Source organism: Ranitomeya imitator, chromosome 4, assembly GCF_032444005.1.
Source record: "Ranitomeya imitator isolate aRanImi1 chromosome 4, aRanImi1.pri, whole genome shotgun sequence".
NCBI lineage: Eukaryota > Metazoa > Chordata > Amphibia > Anura > Dendrobatidae > Ranitomeya > Ranitomeya imitator.
Window position 1 is genome coordinate 261,719,627 of NC_091285.1, and position 24,413 is coordinate 261,744,039.

The 24,413-nt window shown below is 43.0% G+C and overlaps 1 protein-coding gene across 5 annotated transcripts in view; it reads left to right on the forward strand.

The window, feature by feature from the left end:
- The window catches only part of CAPS2 (calcyphosine 2), a 166,313-nt gene that overhangs the window by 105,631 nt on the left and 36,269 nt on the right, over window positions 1–24,413 (forward strand). For all 5 annotated transcript variants that reach the window (XM_069764577.1, XM_069764580.1, XM_069764578.1 and 2 more), the window contains exons 11-12: window positions 10,621–10,716; window positions 16,121–16,214. In XM_069764577.1, the coding sequence (XP_069620678.1) occupies window positions 10,621–10,716; window positions 16,121–16,214 (190 nt within the window). The remainder of the gene's footprint in view (window positions 1–10,620; window positions 10,717–16,120; window positions 16,215–24,413) is intronic.

The following is a 24,413-nucleotide window of genomic DNA, read 5'->3' on the forward strand; positions in this document are numbered from 1 at the left end:
GTATCATTGTAATCAGTATAACGGCGCCAACCTGACACTGTCTGTAGGTTACTCAGCACAATCCTGCTGACAGGTTCCCTTTAACTTTAGGCGCTTTAGAGATTTCATCTTCAACTTGCTTAACTGTTCACAATAACAGTCATGTTGACCAGGGGTGCCCAAACTTTTACATGTCACTGTATTCCACTCAAAATAGATTATAAATAACATTTCCCATATGTCTACTTTACATATGCATCATTTTTAAAACATCATTTTTTTTGTTAGGAAGTGACAGGATTTAAAAGTTCAAGTTTCTCAGACAGAACATCCAAATCCAAACTGAAGAAAAGAACAGCGCCACACCGGATAGTGAGGCAGAATAAATATGTGAGCTGCTTTTCACTATACGATGTGGCGCTGTCTTTTTCTTCAGTTTGGATTAGGATTTAAAAGTTGACCAGCGATTTCTCATTTTTTTCCAACAAAATTTACAAAACCATTTCTTTTGGGGATCACATCACATTTCAAGTGACTTTAAGAGGCAAAATATGCCCAAAAGTGACACCATTCTAAAAACTGTACACCTTAAAGTCCTCAAATCACATTCAAGGCGTTTATTAATCCTTTAAGATCTTAACATGAATTAATGCAATGTGGAAGGAAAAATGTAAGGCTACGTTCACATTAGCGTTACGCTAATGTGCGTCGCTGTTGCGTCGGCGACGCAGCGGCGACGCGCCCCTATGTTTAACATAGGGGACGCGTGCGTTGTTTTGGTGGCGTTTTTCGCCACGTGCGTCGTTTCCGACGCTAGCGTCGGACGCAAGAAAACGCTACATGTAGCATTTTCTGTGCGTCCGATTTTCGTCAAAAACGACGCACGCGTCGCAAAACGCGCGCATTTTTGCGCGCGTTTGCGCGTGTTTTTCCGTGCGTCGCCGCTGCGTCGCCGACGCAACGGTGACGCGACGCTAATGTGAACGTAGACTAACATTTTACTTTTTTTTACAAAAATGTTACTTTAGCCTCATTTTTTCATTTTCACAAGGGTAACAGGAAACAGGGGTCATCAAAATTTGTTGTGCAATTTCTCCTGAGTGCGCCAATACCCCATATGTGGGGGGAATCTACTGTTTGGGCGCGTGGCAGAGCTTGGAATGGAAGGAGTATAGTTTGTTTTTGAATGCAAAATTGGCTGGAATCGAGAGAGGGTGTCATGTAGCTTTAGAAAGATCCTGATGTGCCTAAACAGTAGAAACCTCCCACAGGGGACCACATTTTGGAAACTAGACCCCCCAATGAATGTATCTAGATGTGTGGTGAGCATCTTGAGCCCCCAGGTGCTTCACAATACTTTATAACGTTGAGCCATGAAAATAAAAAAAATCAAATTTTTCCCAGAAAATGTTGTTTTAGGTCCCATTTTATTTAATTTCAAAAGGGTAAAAGGAGAATATGGACCTGAGTAGTTTCTCCTGAGTACACCGATACCCCATATGTGGTAGACTACTGTTCTGAGACACGGCAGGGCTCGGAAAGGAAGGAGGATCATTTGACTTTTGGAGTGCAAAATTGGCTTTAATAGACAGCGGATGCCATGGTGCATTCAAATGACCACCATTTGGTAAAATGTTATCAATTGGCAGTTTCATGGTGCCACCAGTTGGTCTGTGTAATCAGACCCTCAGGGACTTAAATGGTCTACATCTTTTTTCCAAAATGCTGTGAATTCTCTGAATGTGATAATTTTCTCAGAAGTATTTATTCTTTTCCCCACATAGCCCAATTATAGGCAGATCATTTATTCAGGTAGAATAGAGTCACATAAGGGCAGAAATAATTGCAGACTATTACAAGTGCACGGTAAGAGGCAGCAGGTTTGTTTCTGTGAGCAGGCATTGTTCAGTGTGAACGCTCTTTGCACAGAGAAGGTCCAGGAATTGATTTTATGATTATTAGACCGCTGCATAATCCCTGTAATGTTTCCAGTCATAATAGCTGCACTACTCGATAATGTAACTTTCAATACATATCATATATAAATACAGCCAAGATCATTGCCAAAGGAAAGCAGGCCGCCAATATGTATTTATTTCTCAGCAATATATTCAGATATGGAGCAGGAAAATAGGTTTGCAAAACACCATATTGTTTGTACTAAAGGCAGCTTCCTCTGATTGAGGATAATGTACATAGTGTGTGTACTGTAAAGCTATAGCTGTTGTGGTAGTTCAGCTCATTCAGGAACACTGTCTCTGTACATCTTCTGTTGGTTTATTAAACAGGCAGTATAAACCAACATGAAGGGAAAAATAAATACAGCCCTTCAGGCAAAACCGGAAACCCCCAAAAAACAAAATGCTGCAACACAGTCCATACATATGCGGGGACCTGCCCGCTGTGGAGCAACACAGGCTCAGTCTTTCCTCCTCAGGACACAAACCACTGGAGATCCTCACTCCAGCCTTGCTGAACAAAGACTGCCTCTGGAGGCAAGCTACTTCAGCCCGAGACCACACCTTGGGGTGGAGATAAGGTGGACAACCTCCCACCCACTAAATGGATGTCCACATAAAACCCAGCCCATTACAGAAATTAGGTGTTGGATAATGTGATGGAGGAAAAATCTCTGGGTCTTACATCACTGATGCTATCAAGCGCAGTGAAACATATCTCCCCTCCACCACTTTACCAGTGACTTTGTCACAGTGTATTATAGACATGCAATACTAACTGATAGATCTATTACCTCCCTATTCTATCCTAAGGCACTAAATTTAGTGATATTGATACCTCTACTTCTTTACACAGCCAGGGAAGTTATATTAGAAAGAAATATGTTTTTCCTATTTTCTGCTATATGCACCTGGAGTGTGTCTTATTAAGGTTCGAAAAAAAATAAGGTATTTAAAGGTCCTACGCTTGTCTCAATATAAATGTGATTTAGATGCCGCTGAAGCATTGCCTCACAGTATGTATGTATGTGTTGGTAATAATAACTGTATACAAGAAACAAGCGTGAAATGTACCAGGATGGTGTAACTGTAACTGCATAAAGTCTTCAGCCTCAAGGGTAAGACGTGCTCCTCGGTGCCCTTTATCTGACATTCCCCACTGATTGATATATAGCTCAGCCTATCTGATTCTAACGATCTTTTGCAGATTGACGTTCGGTGTCACTTATTTTTAAACTAGACGCCCGCAAATTTTCTCTCTTTTTTTTTTTTTAAAGGATTTGGAGTAGCTAATTCTCCTGCGTATCTCAGCCATTCACATTTTTATTGCCTTGGGGACATTGCAGCTTTACTTTCATTTGCGTAACCAGCTAACAATGCTAGATCCTAAGTGGATTATTTCTGATGCTTGGTAATGGATATACAGGGACACGCTAGATGCCAGTAATGGCTCGATGTTGTGTTCTTTTTGCTGTGACTACGGGACCACAGCAACTGGGATAAAATGGATGGTGACAGCATTAGCGTCTTATTGTTAATGTAGTAAAAAAGATCGTAAAAATGTGGTGCACCCCAGTTTAATGATGGGTGGCATAAAGAATCATGAGTCTCACGTTGGAAATGGTAAATCCAAAAACATGCAAACACGCAGCTGTCTACTCCTGCTCTGCACACCAGCAGCCTTTACCGCATTGTGAGCACTGGGACCTTCCGTGCTACAGTCAGCGGGAGCCTGATTCTTCATGGTTATTCCTATGTTCTTACATGGAAAAAAATGCAAGGTATTGTAAAAACAAGCAACTTGAAATAAAGAAATCCTTTATGATCTGAAGAACGAAAGTGTTTTTATCGTTTACCACTTCTGCAATCTATTAGCAGAGGCTAATCGGGCTTGTAAGAACAACTCTGAAGCTGGTTGGGGTCGCTGAAGTGCGCTTTTAGCCCCCGACCCTGCCAGTGTCGGTGCCAGTGCACTTTTCCGATACTACAAAAGCAAAGCTGCTTCATATCGCAACATCGGAGATTGCACAGTTCAGTCCAGAGGCTTACTCTAGCAGGAGGGTCTGCCCAGGAAGGTGGAAGGCCAGGCACCAGTGCTCTGCTAAAGACGATGGTAATAACCCAGGCCAATCTAAGTACATGCGCCATTATGATGTCAAGAGTTCACTTTGAAGGTGTCTTTACTTTGCAGGGACATATTTTCGTTCCATTCGTTCCTTATGCACTTAAAGTGGGCATTGGCATATTATAGTAGGTGTATACCTCTATAATAAGAGCGGAATAAACTCTTCTACATTATGATACTATACAGTAAATGGATCCATCACTTCAGGAAAGGAGCTCCAGCTTTTTGTCACGCATGTGAATCGTGCACCCACTGCGCCACAGTCTGAGCTTACCTTTGGAGTGGCATGGCTAAGCGGCCACCTGGTGTTTTCTAGAGCTCTTGATGATGGAGTTAGGCTTGAGCTGCAGGTGGCCGCCAGGCACCACTCCAAGGGCAATCCCCGCTACTGTGGCTGCTGACCCCAAGGGTCAGGATTGAAGTCACTGACCAGAAAAGTCTATTTCCATGTTTGTGAATAACAGCAGAATCTATATCCAAACTTGCTATTAGTAAAAGGATAACCAGACATTCTTCATTGTTTTTAATAAAATAACAATTCTAAAAATCCCTCGTTACTACTTGTATATTATGCATAAACAATTCTAAATCTGTATAACTAAGCCAAAACGTATATTTGTAAATATATCACTAAAGAAGCAAGGCTTTTCTTATGGGTAAAACCATCTTTATTAATATCAAATATATTAAAAAACTACATATACATAAATGTATATAGAAGTAGAAATGAAAATGGGACAATCCAGATACGTGTCAGTATACCTGGAGAATAATACAGTAAAATAGTGGTACTTTAAAAACAGGTATATATACTGCACTGTATATACACTTGTGTAAGCTGAGTGAGTTTTTCAGCACATTTTTTCTGCTGAAAACACCCCCCCTCGGCTGATACCCAAGTCACGGTACAGAAAGCCGGTGGGGAAGGGGGGGCGGCAGAGCAGCGGGTGCCAGGAGCCGGCGCACACATCATATTCACCTACCCGCGCACCCTCGGTGCGGCCCTGCATCTCGCTCCGGCCGCCGGTGCCTGCAGCTCTTCCTGCCGAGCGGTCACGTGGTGCTGCTCATTAAGTTAATGAATATGGAGACGTCTCCACTCCCATAGGCATGGAGCGCATATTCGTTACCTTAATGAGCGGAAACACGTGACTGCTGAGCACAGGAAGAGCTGCAAGCAGACCGTGGAGCCCCACTGGTGTCCGTGTCGGCTAAGAGATAATATGTATAGCCTCATTGATAACCCTCTGTTAAGGACATGTGAGGGATGCTTGAGACACCTCCTATAGGTGACTTTGGGGTCTGTTTCGATATATAGATGCTATGGACATTATGGATGTATATTCAGGTTGGTGTTACTAGCGGTGAAGTTCTGGGTAATATCCCTCCCAGATTGCTGAATTTTCAGCATGGGACATTATAACAGTCATATAGCTTTTACACCAAGCTTGTGTTAGCATCATTATGATATACATTGTACCCCCTATTGATATAGCACCTCATATTGTGTTAGTATGACAAACTATATATAAAACATCTTTTGATATTAAGGACCCTAAAGTGGTTTTCCCTCAGTCTGAACGTAGTTTTTGCATACAGTAATTGCACTTTCTGCCTGTTATTTGCACATCCTCCCATATATATATAATGGTATATCTGCTCACTCAGCTGCACACGGAGGTAGACACGGGTGCACTGCGGCTTTAAGAGCTTCCTTTGGGTTATTGTAGGCAGCATAAAATAAGGTCTGGTAAAGAAAATACAGCCCTCTAGGCAAAACAGGAAAAGAAAACAAAATAGTGGCAGCACAAACACAGTCCTTCTGTGAGTGGAGTTCCTCCGGCTCACAGCTGGGAGAACACACACTATTCAGCTTCACAAGTCCATGCAACACTCTCCTACAGTGCTCCTTCTCCAGGCCCACACACTGAACACCGAAAGGTCTTTCCTTCAGCCATTTTAGGCCAGACCATGTGACTGCTCCATCACGTGACTGATCACATAACTGTGACATCACATGACTGTGTGCCGGCTCTGTAGGTGGAGATATGGGGAGACACTCTTACACCTGCTCTATGAATTTCCCGCTAAAACCCAGCCCATACCATATGTTAATTTAACCCTAGCAACACTTACTGTGCCGGAGGAAATTCTTGATTTTTTTTATCCCTGACACCATTAGGCGTAGTAAAACATATGATCTCCCATCTATTACATTACCCGCGACTCTGTCACAATCTATATATATATATATATATACTAGATTGTGGCCCGATTCTAACGCATCGGGTATTCTAGAATATGCATGTGTCAGTGCCCAGTGACAGTAGTATATGTCAGTGTCAGTAGTATATGGACAATGATGATTCCAGAATTCGCGGCAGACTGTGCCCGTCGCTGATTGGTCGAGGAAACCTTTATGACATCATCGTCGCCATGGCAACCATTATGACATTATCGTCGCTGTGCCTGTCGCTGATTGGTCGAGGCCTGGCGGCCTCGACCAATCAGAGACGCGGGATGTCTACGTCCTTTATGACATCATCGTCGCTGTGCCCGTTGCTGATTGGTCAAGGCCTGACGGCCTCGACCAATCAGAGAGCCGGGATTTCCAGGACAGACAGACAGAAAGACAGACAGACAGAAAGACAGACAGACAGACGGAAAAACCCTTAGACAATTATATATATACTAGATTGTGGCCCGATTCTAACGCATCGGGTATTCTAGAATATGCATGTCCCCGTAGTATATGGACAATGATGATTCCAGAATTCGCGGCACACTGTGCCCGTCGCTGATTGGTCGAGGCAACCTTTATGACATCATCGTCGCCATGGCAACCATTATGACATCTACTTCGATACTGTGCCCGTCGTTGAATCAGAAACGTGAGATGTCTACGTCCTTTATGACATCATCGTCGCTGTGCCCGTTGCTGATTGGTCGAGGCCTGGCGGCCTCGACCAATCAGACGCGAAATTTCTACGTCCTTTATGACATCATCGTTGCAGTGCCCGTTGCTGATTGGTCGAGGCCTGGCGGCCTCGACCAATCAGAGACGCGGGATTTCTACGTCGATGCTGTGCCGGTCTCTGATTGGTCGAGGCCTGGCGACCTCGACCAATCAGAGAGCCGGGATTTCCAGGACAGACAGACAGACAGACGGAAAAACCCTTAGACAATTATATATATAGACTATATGATAAACTTACCTGGAGCAGCCAGTGCCAGGCAGCAGCTGCCAAGGCAAACAGGATCATGGGGTGCATTAAAAGAGGTCTGGATACACATGATGAGAGCATTATACTGCCTCTGTACAAATCCCTAGTTAGACCGCACATGGAGTACTGTGTCCAGTTTTGGGCACCGGTGCTCAGGAAGGATATAATGGAACTAGAGAGAGTACAAAGGAGGGCAACAAAATTAATAAAGGGGATGGGAGAACTACAATACCCAGATAGATTAGCGAAATTAGGATTATTTAGTCTAGAAAAAAGACGACTGAGGGGCGATCTAATAACCATGTATAAGTATATAAGGGGACAATACAAATATCTCGCTGAGGATCTGTTTATACCAAGGAAGGTGACGGGCATAAGGGGGCATTCTTTGCGTCTGGAGGAGAGAAGGTTTTTCCACCAACATAGAAGAGGATTCTTTACTGTTAGGGCAGTGAGAATCTGGAATTGCTTGCCTGAGGAGGTGGTGATGGCGAACTCAGTCGAGGGGTTCAAGAGAGGCCTGGATGTCTTCCTGGAGCAGAACAATATTGTATCATACAATTAGGTTCTGTAGAAGGACGTAGATCTGGGGATTTATTATGATGGAATATAGGCTGAACTGGATGGACAAATGTCTTTTTTCGGCCTTACTAACTATGTTACTATGTTACTATGACTAGATTGTGGCCCGATTCTAACGCATCGGGTATTCTAGAATATGCATGTCCCCGTAGTATATGGACAATGATGATTCCAGAATTCGCGGCAGACTGTGCCCGTCGCTGATTGGTCGAGGCAACCTTTATGACATCTTCGTCGCCATGGCAACCATTATGACATCATCGTCGCTGTGCCCGTCGCTGATTGGTCGAGGAAACCTTTATGACATCATCGTCGCCATGGCAACCATTATGACATCGTCGCTGTGCCTGTCGCTGATTGGTCGAGGCCTGGCGGCCTCGACCAATCAGAGACGCGGGATGTCTACGTCCTTTATGACATCATCGTCGCTGTGCCCGTTGCTGATTGGTCGAGGCCTGACGGCCTCGACCAATCAGAGACGCGGGATTTCTACGTCGTTGCTGTGCCCGTCGCTGATTGGTCGAGGCTGCGCGGCCTTGACCAATCAGAGAGCCGGGATTTCCAGGACAGACAGACAGACAGACAGAAAGACAGACAGACAGACGGAAAAACCCTTAGACAATTATATATATAGATATTACGTAGCATAATACTTCCTATCTTTCTGACCGCTCCTTCAGTGTTTTGTTCTCTGGCTCCACTTCATCTCCTCTTCCTCTCACTGTCGGGGTACCTCAGGGCTTAGTCCTTGGCCCCCTTCTCTTCTCCCTCTACACAGCCCCAATTGGATAGACCATCAGCAGATTTGGTGTTCAGTACCATCTTTATGGTGATGACACACAACTATACACATCCTCCCCTGACCTTACCCCCGCTGTACTACAGAGCGCCACTGACTGTCTGTCTGCAGTCTCCAACATCATGTCTGCTCTCTATTTGAAACTCAACCTCTCCAAAACCAAATTTCTTCTGCTCTTGCCGTCTACTAACCTCCCTAAATCTGACATTTCCCTCTCCGTGGGTGGCACCATAATAACACCCCGGCAGCAGGCGCGCTGTCTGGGTGTTATGTTTGACTCCGATCTCTCCTTCACCTCCCATATACAATCTCTTGCCCGCTCGTGCCGCTTACACCTAAAGAACATCTCTAGAATCCGCACTATTCTCACCATGGAAACAAAAAAATCTCACTGTCGCCCTGATCCACTCCCGCCTGAACTACTGCAATGCTCTATTAATTGGCCAACCACTTACTCGACTTTCCCCTCTCCAGTCTATCCTTAATGCAGCAGCCAGGGTCGTCCATCTGGCCAATCGGTACTCGGACGTGTCCGCTCTTCGCCAGTCGTTACACTGGCTACCCATTCATTACAGGATACAATTCAAGCTACTTGTTCTCACCCACATAGCTCTCCACAGTGCGGCACCCCCTCACATCTCCTCCCTCATTTCTGTCTATCGGCCTAACTGACCGCTGCGCTCTGCAAATGACTTTCGACTAACCTCTGCACTAATCCATACCTCCCACTCCTGACTCCAAGACTTCTCCCGTGCTGCGCTAATGCTCTACCCCAAGATATTAGGACCATCCACAATTTGCATAGTTTTAGGCGCTCGCTCAAAACACATTTGAGCAACCTATCACGTTCACTAATCAAAATCATGTTATGTTTGTGTGTGTGTAGCCCATTCACTATCTCCATCTATCCCCCACCCCCTGAAGATGGCTGGACCATCATTGTAAATACATCATTGTAAATACACACCTGTACTTTGTATCTCCCCCATCTCATTGTAGATTGTAAGCTCTCACGAGCACGGTCGTTTTGCTGTAATTATTGTATTGTTAACGTTGTTACTTATGACTGTTGTGTTTGACACTGTTAACCTGTAAAGCGTTGCGGAATATGTTGGCGCTATATAACTAAAGATTATTGTTGTAATACAGAAGGATCATTGCAAAAGATAATTACAACATGTGTCTAAATATAGGTAATGCTTGGAGGAAAAATAGATATTTTGCATGTATGTAGAGATATAGTATGAGAAGTATGGCAACAGTATTAAGGCCACTCATATATGTCTCCAAATACATGAGACACTCATTGCACGTGTAAACATGTCATCCATCAAGGTATTACACCATATATCATAAGTACTCCATATCATTTAATCATAAAAAAATATATGTAGTAACATTACCTGAGTAAAGCAGATCCAGGAACCCACCACACCCGATGCGCGTTTCGCTATGAAATGCTTCATCAAGGGATCTGTGAAAAATCCATGCATATTGTGATTCTCAGTGAGATGCTGTTTGTTCATACTTTGATCGTCACCATTTTGTAACCTTGTACTGATAATAAAGCTAATGTAGTCGTGAATTGATACTGCCTGTCCTGGAAGAAAGAAGTTTTCTGGCTCAATAGCAATAAAAGACGTTACTTGGATTGATTTCCAATATATTGGCTGTTTAGAATTTCTCCATTCTTTCATTTACGTGTCCTTTGTTGCCAATATAATCTGGATATTAGTAAAAAAAGGATAGTCCTGGATTATGATGCATTGTGTTTTTATATATCAAGTATTTCCATATCCCAAATAAATAATTTAGTTTTTATAAAAAAAATATTTAGAATTGAGAGTCCTCAGTGGTTGATACCTTTTTCTATCTACTGGCTAACACGGTACCAAGATATATATCTTTCCTATACATTTTTCTACAAATTTGAGACCCTTTCTTCTGTTTTAGAAATGGCCGTGATGCCTGCCGGGAGCTTATTGGGTTCTTCTTCGCACATGACAAGTCTGTTACAGTTTATGAATATCGTCAGTTTGGCAGAAACAGGTAAGATGACAAAAATGTAAGAAATAAAATATAAGAGTCATGCATGGTAAATCTCAAAATGAGGTAGCCATGCCATGTCTGATATAGATGACTTGTTTGGGTAAAAAAGGATCAGTCATAGATGTCTTGGCTGCATTAATAGAAGCCATGACGCTAGTGTAAGGCTATGTTCACACCTTGCGGCGTCCCTCTGCGGGTTTTCCCGCAGCGGATTTGATAAATCTGCAGGGCAAAACAACTGCGGTTCTCCCTGCAGATTTATCGCGGTTTGTTCCGCGTTTTCCGCTGCGGGTTTCCGCCTATACTATTGATGCTGCATATGCAGCAATATGCAGCATCAATAGTAATGTTAAAAATAATAAAAATTGGTTATACTCACCCTCTGACGTCCCGATCCCTCGGCGCTGCACCCGGCGGTCCGGTTCCAGAGATGCTGTGCGAGAAGGACCCTTCGTGACGTCACGGTCATGTGACCGCGACGTCACCGCAGGTCCTGGTCGCACAGCAACTCTGACCGGACAGCCGCGTGCAGCGCCCAGGAGCTCCGGACATCAGAGGGTGAGTATAACCAGATTTTTTATTTTTTAACCCCAAATATGGTTCCCAGGGCCTGGAGGAGAGTCTCCTCTCCTCCACCCCGGGTACCACCCGCACATTATCCGCTTACTTCCCGCAACGTGGGCACAGCCCCATGCGGGAAGTAAGCGGTTCAATGTATTCCTATGGGTGCAGAATCGCAGCGATTCTGCACAAAGAAGTGACATGCTGCGGGTTGTAAACCGCTGCGTTCCCGCGCGGTTTTTCCCGCAGCATGTGCACAGCGGTTTGCGGTTTCCATAGGGTTTACATGTTACTGTAAACGCTATGGAAACTGCTGCGGACCCGCAGCATCAAAATCGCGGCGGTTCCGCGGTAAAAACCGCTAAGTGTGAATGTAGCCTAAACGGGGTCTTAGACAAAACCTTGACGTCAGCTGCCATGTACACCACTTGGCTAATTAACATGTGGCTTAGGACGCTCTAATTGAATGCATAAAGCTGTATATAAACCATCACAATACTATGGAAGGAATTGTGTCTTATGTTGGTCTCTGCTCGCTATGTCACAAGTGAGTGATAGCGTTTCATTAAAGGACAGATTTGCCTGCAGCTCTTCTGACGCTAATCATGCCACTTGCTAATTTGGGGATGGCTAACGTTATCGGCTGCCAGATTGTCAGATCGTATTGACTTTTGGTGGCTATATGAGGCTTTTGTGGCTAATTGACTTTGTTTATTATCACGAATCAACTTTCAGCTCTTTTTTTTTCCAATGTGTTAGTGCAATCATAGATTTTGTGTTAGGTAATGAGCCATAGCGTTTTATCAGTTAGTGAATGAGATGAACACATGGTTCAGTAATGCAGTTTTAAAGGGTTTTTTACAGTTCTGTGTAAATAAAGCTTTATCATAGTACAGAGAAAAATGTGCTTGATTGGGCATCTGATAATCCGGAAAGCCTATAAACATACCATGTTTGTTTTTCAGCACAGAAAATGTAACAAAATATGACATTTTACAAATCAGAAAATCGAGCAAAGAAAACCCATTAGGGCATTTTGTGATTAAGGGTGATGCAAAATGGCGACTTTGCCCACGACCCACATCGGGCCGCACAGATCACAGTGTGGTACATTGCTACATAATAAAAGGTTGTGCATCACCTAGTGGTTCGTAATGCAATAACATTCACTTTCATTAGCGCCGCCCTATTGCAGCCTTTGCCTGTGAAACGTGGGTCACAGCCAAATTTGCGGTGTCCGCCCAGCCTAAAGTGCATAGTGATAATGGCAGATTATTTATTCACGACCTTCAAGAGAACAGAATTATGGTACAATACCTTCAGTAGTCTTAGTAAACATCGGACCCCTGACTTTGTGATGCAGGGTACCAATGGCCAGACAGTGGAAGCCTTCTTCTTCTATCAAACTCTTACAATTTTATGACTTCTAATGAATGCTGCATCTGAGGAATTCTTAGTTCCCCAACACCAACCCTGGATCTGTCTGAAGAGAGATGCCTCTGGAAAACATATTTTGGTTTTATTTCCTATTGTTTCTATTGGTACATGTGAGATAATTGAGAATCCAGTCTCATTGATGCTGGATTAAAATAATTCTACTCTGTCTTGTACCTCTGCTGTTGGTTACAGCTATGAGCATCGTGATCTTGGCTCTTCTCCTGTTTCTGCAACTAGTGCTTCCTGTTGACTTCAGTCCTGAAGGGCTATTTAAAGGTGAATCTATCTTCACCGCTTTACTTACTGGATTAAGTTATTTTGTGTACTTGCCATTGTATCTGCAATGTACTTGAGCTTGATTTTGACCTTAACTTCAGCCTTGAATGGTGAAGAGCGGGGGGATTCCTCCACACCACAATATCACCAGTGTCTGACCAATTGGCACTTAGATCATCCACTTTACCAGTGAGAAACATACAAAACCTACAAAAACCCTGCTGTAATTGAATAAGTAAAAACAAAAGTGTATTTAAATAACAGTCCTTAGTAGTAGTTTTTGATCAAAAATAGCATAAAAGCCATCCCACCGTCAACAAGCTGACTCTGAATGGGGTGGTCCTACGCTGTCTAATATTAAAAACCTTACTATGGGTCAGAGTTGAAGGGCAGGCAAAAGGACCGACAGTGTGGGGAAGCCTTTAAATGTAGTTTCCAGCTCAGGAAAGGGAGGCCACATCCCGGCTTTCACAGAATGCAAAAATTCAAAGAATAAACACAAAAATTGAGCTTGGTTTGAGTTGGTATACATTCAGCAGATAAACGCATGTTTACATTGGCCATAAAACATACAAAACCTACAAGAAACAAAATGAGCAAAAACCTTGCTGTAACTGAATAAGTAAAAAACAAAAGTGCATTTAAATAAGAGTTCTTAGTAATAGTTTTTGATCAAAAATAGCATAAAAGCCATCCCACTATTGACAAGCTGACTCTAAATGGGGTGGTCCTACGCTGTCTAATATTTAAAAACCTTACTATTGGTCAGAGTTGACTTCAGTGTGTGAATAAGGGCAGACAATAGGACTGAGTCCCAACCAGTGGACACCAGTCTGGGGAAGCCTTTAAATGAAATTTTCAGCTCAGGAAAGGAAGGCCACATTCCGGCTTGCTCAATATGCAAAAATACAAAGAAAAAACACAAAAATTGAGCTTTGTTTGAGTTGGATGGCTTTTATGCATTTATGTTCTGCATGTATACCAACTCAAACAAGATAATTTTTTGTATTTTTGCATTCTGTGCAAGCCGGGTTGTGGCCTCCCTTTCCTGAGCTGCAAATTACATTTAAAGCCTTCCCCAGACTGGTGTCCAATGGTTTGGAGTCAGTCCTTTTGTCTGCTCTTATTCACACACTGAGATCAACTCTGACCCATGGTAAGGTTTTTAATATTACACAGCGTAGGACCTCCGATCAGAGTCACCTTGTCGATAGTGGCATGGCTTTTGTGCTATTTTTGATCAAAAGCAGTATAACTAAGAACTCTGTGTTATTTAAATGCACTTTTGCTTTTTACTTATTTAGTTACAGCAGGGTTTTTGCTCATTTTGTTTCTTGTAGGATTTGTATGTTTTATGACCAATGTGAACATGCGTTTATGTGCTGCATGTATACCAACTCAAACCAAGCTCAATTTTTGTGTTTTTTCAGTGAGAAACATAACAGAATCTGTAGATTATGAACCACAAAAGTGGTACAATGACTATTCAGTATCTTGTGGATGCTTAGACACTTGTTGGACTAGTAGCTAAGCATGCCTTCTTCCAGAAAGAAATTGTGCAGGCTCTACAAGAAATTTCTAGCCATCTGGACTCTTTGAACCTGGCTGCCTTCGCCTCATTCACTACTTCAGTGATCCATCAAACCTCAGCCGTGATCGTCCAACTTGAGCCTTCCATTTCAGTCCCTTGACTTCAGCTTCTGCATCTTGATGGTTTGCCTGGAATTCTTACATTTCAAAAACCTGACCGGCACATCCAAACATAGACTCAGTGTGAACAGGTGCTGAACCTAGAGTCGCCAACTCGTATACAGTCAAGTAAATAAGGCAGCACACTGCAGCGCTAAAACATGCAACCATGAAACACGAAAATTGAACTGCATTACTGCACTAGAAATATGAAAAATGAGAGCGTTTAGCGCATAAAAATGGCCAATTTTATGTGTACTTGGTAGCCCCTTTACGGCATCTCTCTTATACCAGGTCCTAAACTTGCCTTACCTCGCTGAGAATAAACGTCTCCATCTGAATGGGTACATGTGAAACCTCTTCTTAGACTAAAATTCTCTCTCTCTATGGAGGGGTATTGGACCTGCTGTAATTAAAACACCTGTGGCTAGGAGGCGGAGTGCACGATCAGAAGGCTAAAGAATACATTTCAAAAACCTGACCGGCACATCCAAACATAGACTAAGTGTGAACAGGTGCTGAACCTGTTTACCTATTTTTACTTGACTGTATACGAGTTGGCGACTCTAGGTTCAGCACCTGTTCACACTTAGTCTATGTTTGGATGTGCCGGTCAGGTTTTTGAAATGTATTCTTTAGCCTTCTGATCGTGCACTCCGCCTCCTAGCCACAGGTGTTTTAATTACAGCAGGTCCAATACTCCTCCATAGAGAGAGAGAATTTTAGTCTAAGAAGAGGTCTCACATGTACCCATTCAGATGGAGACGTTTATTCTCAGCGAGGTAAGGCAAGTTTAGGACCTGGTATAAGAGAGATGCCGTAAAGGGGCTACCAAGTACACATAAAATTGGCCATTTTTATGCGCTAAACGCTCTCATTTTTCATATTTCTAGTGCAGTAATGCAGTTCAATTTTCGTGTTTCATGGTTGCATGTTTTAGCACTGCAGTGTGCTGCCTTATTTACTTGCCTGGAATTCTTAGACATGGCAACAGTTTATCAATAACTAACAGAACCAAGGTGGTCTACGTGATTTTGATGATTTTGCTCTCACAGGGGAAGCTCCTAGATTTGGGTTTCTGTCACAGGAGTGAAATGACCCAATTGTATCTTCCTTAAATCGTTCCTATCTCCATTTCGGAGATTCATTTAGGCACCTGACTGCACTGTAGCATCTGAAATAAGGGATATCCATCATATTTCATATCTTGCCTTCCAAATAGTACAGCAGGGCTGTTTAGTATTTGGTTTGGACGGACTCCTTTTCAAAAGTCGTACTTTTGCAGATTGGATTTAGAACAATGGTACAGTATGAATTTATGTTTTTCAGTTTAGAGAATAAGTAATTTTACACCCATTCTTCTAGAGTGATTCATTGTACTATATTTTCATTGTCCTTTTTTTTATCTTAACTGATTTTGTTGTTTTTGATATTTTTATAGGACAAATGCGTTACCCTTTATCCAAAAAGGAATATATTTTCATAAATGTGGAAAAAGAAAAGGAAAGCCATATGGAGTTGAAGACTTTTACCCTGTAAGTTTAGCAAAAAATAATTTACTAGAGTAAATGCAGGTGTATAATTGTAGTGCCCTGTCACTATATAGCGGCTGCTCTTGCCATCAGCTTGGGAAATGTCAAACTCCGTTTACTGGAAAGAAAGCCAATTCATTGATCTGAACACATAGGTTTCTGGATGCTTTATGAGGACAGTAATTGTACTAATTTATCTGCATGCTATGAACTCTCTTTCAGAACTGTCATTACTTCTTTGCCCTCTGTTCATTTTATGAAACGTAAATAATTGTGTGTGTCAGAGAGAAGACAAATTAATTATGGGTCATGATGTCTCCAATGACAGAATAGATTAGATAAATCTTTGTTTTCCAGCTACTGTACAAAATAGCCATTTTGTGCAGACATATTGACAGAATTTATAAAGAGCACATTTTGTAGTAAGTGATCAAATACTGGTGTCTGGGGCATGACACCATCATTTTTATCATGTCTTTCCACTGCTATATTTAGCTATACAGCGGGTATAAAAAATCTACACACCCCTTTTAAAATACCATGTTTTGTCATGTAAAAAAATCTTATCAAGAAGAAGAATTTCAGAACTTTTTCTTCCTTTAATGTCACCCATAATCTGAAAAATATTTAGAATTGAGAGTCCTCAGTGGTTGATACCTTTTAATGGCTAACTGAAAAGATGGTAACAAATTGCAAGCTTTCGAGACTACACAGGTCTCTTCATCAGGCAAAGACTAAAACAAATTCTGAAGAATCACATATTTATGTATATGTATGAAGGAAGCAAACAGACAACTTATGGACACACGCTACTACAAAAAATTGGAGTCGGATCCTACACAGGATTATTACAAGGAACTAAACAAGTTGGTATCTTGTCTGCCCGACGAATCCATACCCCAATTCACATCAGGACTACAAGATCCCAGGTACTTTCAGCTGCGTCACTTCTAATGTGGTGTACCTAATTATTTGTACTAAATGTCCAACTGGGGGTCTGTATGTGGGAGAGACAGGGCAGAAGCTGAGAACAAGGATGAACTCTCATCGCCATACAATAAGAGAAAAAAGAATGGATCTACCTGTGGCAATACATTTCTGTCTCCCGGATCATAACATTATGGACATGAAATTACTTGTTTTAAAAGGTAGCTTCAAATCTCAGAAAGACAGAAGAGTCTGGGAATATAAACTGATGACGACCTTTGACAGTCTAACTGCAGGAATGAATGTGTCGCACGGATTTATGTCTTTTTGCATCAACTAAGGAACTTGCCCCTCAGACCATGTGGGGTCATCACAACAGAGACCCTAATCAGAGGACAATAAAACAATCCTTATCTAAGAACTGGCCCAATATTTATGGACATAACTGTTTATCATCCATTGTAATTCTGCTTCATGTCACCTGTCTAACCATGGTTTTTCCCTTTTTTTCCTTTTTTTTTTCTATGCTATGGTGTGCATAAATATGTGATTCTTCAGAATGTGTTTTAGTCTTTGCCTGATGAAGAGACCTGTGTAGTCTCGAAAGCTTGCAATTTGTTACCATCTTTTCAGTTAGCCATTAAAAAGTATCAACCACTGAGGACTCTCAATTCTAAATATTTTTCTATCTACTGGCTAACACGGTACCAAGATATATTTCTTTCCTGACCCATAATCTGAATAATTCATTTGAAAAACAAACTAATCTTTTCAGATGGAAAAGCAAAAATGAAGAACTAAAATAATGTGGTTGCATAAGTGTGAACACCTTCATATAATTGGGGATGTGGTTGTGTTCAGAATTAGCCAGTCACATTTAAACTCATTTAAGTGTATTAAGTACACAACTGCCATCATTTAAACTGATTTTGAATACCTCTCTATAAAGTTTAGCTGTTCTAGCAGGATTTTCCTGACATTTTCTTAGTTGCATTTTACTTCAAAAGCCATGGCTCATAAACAGCTTACAACACAGCAAAGGGATCTCAAGGTTGAAAGCTATCAGCCTTGAAAATAATACAATTTTTCCAATGCAATAGATACACCATTAAGAAGTAGCTTACGCCAACAACAGTGACTTTTCCTAGAACTGACCGTTTCTTAAAAAGTGATGAAATTACAAGAGGGAAATTGATCTAAGAAGCTGAGGCCTACAGCAACATTAGAGGAGCTTCAGGAATTGCTGGCAAGTGCTGGTTGTGTACTGCATGTGACAATAATCTCCTGTATTTTTTATGTCTGGCGTGTGGGTTACGGTGGCAAGACAGAAGCCTTTTCTTACAAAGAAAAGCATCGTAACCCGACTTTGTTTTGCCAAAACCTACATAAAGTCTGACAAAGGCATGTGGGAAACGTTTTATGCTAAAACCAAGATTGATTTATTTTTTCCATAATTCCAAAAAGGGTGTTTGATGCAAAGCCAACACTGCACATCACAAAGAGAACACCATACTCACAGTGAAGCATTGTGGAGACAGCATCATGCTTTGGATTTTTTTTGACAGCTGAATTAGGTGCTTTAGTAAAGGTAGAAGGAATTATGAACAGTTCATTAAAAACCCTTTAGAACTCTGTTAAAAAGATGAAGAGGAATTTCACCTTACAGCACGACAATGACCCTGAGCACACTTTCAAACCAGCAAAAGAATGGCTTTGCCAAAAGTAGGTCACAGTTTTGGAATGAGGCAGCTAGAGCCCAGTCCTGAATCCAAATGAAAATCTGTTGGTTGACCGGAATAGGACTGTACACAGTGTTTGCCACAATGTCATGTGCATGATAAGCGCAACAAACACTGCTTCTGATCGGTTGTAAAATCATTACCGCCGGTCAAACAGCTGCGGTTCCCACTCTGTCAAATGACAGCGTGAGCCCGTAGCTGTGAGCGGATGTAAAATGTCTACTTCCGCTCACTGGCGTCAGCTGATGGGATTACTGCTCCCATCAGCAGACACCTGCTGCTAATAACAGTGAGAGCAGGCAGCGGCTGATGGGAATATTCATCAGTCGTCACCTGTGCTCTAAATAAATAATTAAATAAAACGGTGTGGGGGCCCCCTCATTTTTGGCAACCAGCCTTGCTAAAGCAGACAGCTGGGGGCTGGTTTTCTCAGACTGGTAAGGGACCATGGATATTGTTCCCCCAGACTAAAAAAAAAGCAGCCAATTATGGCTTTTTGCCTGGCTCTTCCCACTTACCCTCTGGCAGTGGTAAGTGAGTTTCATATTTGTGGGGTTGAGGTCACCATTGTATAGTCCGGTGACATCAAGGCCACAAATTACTAATGGAAAGGTGTCTATAATACACCTATCCATTACTAATCCTACAGTTACCATATATACAGTACTTGAGTATAAGACAAATTATTCATTTTTTGTGCTGAAAAAGCCCACCTCAGCTTAAACTCGGAGTGAGGATCCCAGAAGACGGCGGGTCCACGGCGGAGCAGCGGGTCACAGGAGGCAGGAGCCGGCTGCTGCGACTAAAGCCTGTGCACACTGTTAAAAAGAAATTAATATTCACTGCTCTGGCAGTGAATATTCATTTCTCTGCAATAGCAGGCAAAGTGTCAGCCGCAGCCGCCGGCTTCCTGCAGCGGCCGGGGGATCATGTGTGCCCGCTACTTAAGAGAAATTAATATTCACGTCTCTCCACTCCCATAGGCATAGAGGAAGAAGTTGTGAGGGAGCGCAAAGACGATAAGTAGGATGATTTATTATTTTTTTTAGGTTTTTCTGATGGGGGCCATGCATACCAAGCTATGAATGAGGGGGCTATGCAAACCAGGATAGGGATGAGGAGCGATGCATACCAGGATAGGGATGAAGAGCCATACATACCAGGATAGGGATGAGGAGCCATGCAGACAAGGATAAGGATGAAGAGCCATGCAGGCAAGTATAGGGATGAGGAGCCATGCATACCAGGATAGGGATGAAGAGCCATACATACCAGGATAGGGATGAGGAGCCATGCAGACAAGGATAAGGATGAGGAGCCATGCAGACAAGGATAGGGATGAGGAGCTGTGCATACCAGGATAGGGATGAAGAGCCACGCAGACCAGGATAGGAATGAGGGGACAATGCATACTTGACTTATACTCGAGTCAATAAGTGTTCCCAGTTTTTTGTGGTAAAATTCCACCAAAGCCCTCTTCTTCTGTAATAAGACAAAAATAAAAAACAACAATATCCCTCACCTGTTTGACGTTCTGTCCCATGCCGTAATCCATGTCTGGGGATTACGGTAATAGTTTTCAACCTGGACAGTGCCAAGATACGTCTGTCACTGATGAATGAGCTGCTGCAAGCGCAGCTTCAGTGAGCAATGGTGACCTCATTGAGGTTGCTGCCGGTCACTGAGGCTGCGTTCCCAACCGGGCCAGTGAACTGTGGTGAGATCATTGCTAGCGCAGTAAGAAAAAGTCTCACGAAGCAGAGGCGAGTTCACCGCAGTTCAAATTCACCGCAGTGAAATTCTCTCGGTGAACTCACTTCTGCACGTGAGATTTTTTTTGCCATGAGATGTTGCTAAGGTCACCGCAGTTCAGGGGCCTGACTCTGGACTACAATAAAATGGTGCCCAGCTCCTCCCACAGCTGAGAACTGGACAGCCCAGGAGGCATGCCCAGTTCATGGCCGAGTCAGCTACAGTGTAGGATATGCGGTCGGACACCATCCGCAGTCTCCTATGACCAGTGGATGCCGTATTTGCGATGTGTGTCATACTTAGGCATCAGCAAATAAAAATGGCAGTCTCCCATGTCTGTAAAGAAGATGAATACATAAATAGATATTAAAACAGTACATGCAATTTTGTATTAAAAATAATTGATCATATAATCAATAATTATTAATATAAAAATCACGTCACATTACCTTTATTAAAGATTGTGATATGAAGGGGCAAAAAAACTATTCCATAATAAAAAACACTTATGTAACATAAAAACATGATTTAAACTATTGGTAAGTTTCTCATATACAGTAGTTGGCCTTTAATAAACCCTTTAAAAAGAACATTAAACATTGTATCATGTGCAATAGGTTGTTCTCGAACATAAATAATGTAATGTATTTAAATACCGTTGTGTGTATATATATATCTGTGTGTATGTATTGGTGGTAGAGCAGTTCACTCAACTGACACAGAGGTAGGCACAGGAACACTGTCTTTTTAAGTCCTTTCACAAATTTATTATAGGCATGTGGCATAAACTATTTGTGAGGACAAAATAAACACGGCCCCTCAGGGCAAAACAGGAAAGTAAAAGAAAATAGTATAATACAGTCAATTCATTTGTGGGCAGCCCGTCCGCTCAGGAGAAATCTGCATACAAAGGTTCAGCTTTCCTACACAGGACAAAATGCAATGGAGCTCCACTCTCCAGGCCTACAGTATTCTGACTGCCTTTGGAAGCCAGCTATTTAAGCCCCAGACTTAACCCTGAAGGTGGAGATAAGGTGGACAACCTCCCACCCACTCTATGGTCATCCACATAAAACCCAGCCCATTATATAAATTAACAGTTAACCCCTCACAGCACTTAGTGTACTGGATGAAAATCTAAGGGTTTTATATCACCGACGCCATTACTCCTAGTGAAACTTATCTCCCCTCCAACACTTTACCAGTGATTTTGTTACAGTATATATATATATATATATATATATATATATATATATATATATATATATGGGAAATATAGATGTGAGGAACGGCACCATACAGTGTCTCCCCATACAAGACACAGGACGTCGACCTTATTTGTGGCTGGATTTGAACAAGGCTGTTATTTTATAGTTCACATTAAATGGCGCAATCTTACAAAGAAGAAGGGTGGCGGAAACCATCTATTTGCTTTGAGCCTGTAATTGGCTGATTTTTTTTCACATACTGACTTCACGATGTGCAGTTGTCAATTATCTCCTCTTTTAGAAATGTCCTCAATATAAACTGTTTTAACCCCTTCCCGACCCATGACGCCACGTAGGCGTCATGAAAGTCGGTGCCAATCCGACCCATGACGCCTATGTGGCGTCATGGAAAGATCGCGTCCCTGCAGATCGGGTGAAAGGGTTAACTCCCATTTCACCCGATCTGCAGGGACAGGGGGAGTGGTAGTTTAGCCCAGGGGGGGTGGCTTCACCCCCCCCGTGGCTACGATCGCTCTGATTGGCTGTTGAAAGTGAAACTGCCAAAAAGAGTGATTTGTAATATTTCACCTATTAAAACTGGTGAAATATTACAATCCAGCCATGGCCAATGCTGCAATATCATCGGCCATGGCTGGAAACACTAATGTGCCCCCACCCCACCGATCGACCCCCCGCCCCCCCCCCCCCCCCGTGCTCCGTTCCACCCCCCCGTGCTCCGTTCAACCGCCCCGTGCTCCGTTCAACCCCCCCGTGCTCCGTTCCACCCCCCCGCGCTCCGATCCACCCCCCCATGCTCCGATCCCCCCCCCCCCGTGCTCCCCTCCTCCCCATCATACTTACCGATCCTGCCGGGGTCCGTCCGTCTTCTCCCTGGGCGCCGCCATCTTCCAAAATGGCGGGCGCATACTCAGTGCGCCCGCCGAATCTGCCGGCCGGCAGATTCGTTCCAAAGTGCATTTTGATCACTGAGATATAATCTATCACAGTGATCAAAATAAAAAAAATAATAAATGCACCCCCCCCCCTTTGTCACCCCCATAGGTAGGGACAATAAAAAAATAAAGATTTTTTCCCACTAATGTTAGAATAGGGTTAGGGGTAGGGTTAGGGTTAGGGCTAGGGTTAGGGTTAGGGGTAGGGTTAGGGCTAGGGTTAGGGCTAGGGTTAGGGCTAGGGTTAGGGTTAGGGTTTCGGTATGTGCACACGTATTCTGGTCCTCTGCGAATTTTTCCGCTGCAGATTTGATAAATCCGCAGTGCTAAACCACTGCGGATTTATGGCGGATTTACCGCGTTTTTTCTGCGCATTTCACTGCGGTTTTACAACTGCGATTTTCTATTGGAGCAGTTGTAAAACCGCTGCGGAATCCGCAGAAAGAAGTGACATGCTGCGGAATGTAAACCATTGCGTTTCCGTGCAGTTTTTCTGCAGCATGTGTACAGCGATTTTTGTTTCCCATAGGTTTACATTGAACTGTAAACTCATGGGAAACTGCTGCGGATCCGCAGCGTTTTCCGCAGCGTGTGCACATACCTTTAGAATTAGGCTATGTGCACACGGTGCGGATTTGGCTGCGGATCCGCAGCGGATTGGCCGCTGCGGATTCGCAGCAGTGTTCCATCAGGTTTACAGTTCCATGTAAACCTATGGAAAACCAAATCCGCTGTGCCCATGGTGCGGAAAATACCGCGCAGAGATGCTGCGTTGTATTTTCCGCAGCATGTCAATTCTTTGTGCGGATTCCGCAGCGTTTTACACCTGTTCCTCAATAGGAATCCGCAGGTAAAATCCGCACAAAAAACACTGGAAATCCGCGGAAAATCCGCAGGTAAAACACAGTGCCTTTTACCCGCGGATTTTTCAAAAATGATGCTGAAAAATCTCACACGAATCCTCAACGTGGGCACATAGCCTTAGGGTTAGGGTTGGAATTAGGGTTATGGCTACAGGTGGGATTAGGGTTAGGGGTGTGTTGGGGTTAGTGTTGGAGGTAGAATTGAGGGGTTACCACTGTTTAGGCACATCAGGGGTCTCCAAACGCAACATGGTGCCACCATTGATTCCAGCCAATCTTGTATTCAAAAAGTCAAATGGTGCTCCCTCACTTCCGAGCCCCGACGTGCGCCCAAACAGTGGTTTACCCCCACATATGGGGTACCAACATACTCAGGATAAACTGCGCAACAATTACTGGGGTCCAAATTCTCCTGTTACCCTTGTGAAAATAAAAAAATGCTTGCTAAAACATCATTTTTGAGGAAAGAAAAATGATTTTTTATTTTCACGGCTCTGCGTTGTAAACGTCTGTGAAGCACTTGGGGGTTCAAAGTGCTCACCACATATCTAGATAAGTTCCTTGGGGGGTCTAGTTTCTAAAATGGGGTCACTTGTGAGGAGTTTCTACTGTTTAGGCACACCAGGGGCTCTGCAAACGCAACGTGACGCCCGCAGACCATTCCATCAAAGTCTGCATTTCAAAAGTCACTACTTCCCTTCTGAGCCCCGACGTGTGCCCAAACAGTGGTTTACCCCCACATATGGGGTATCAGCGTACT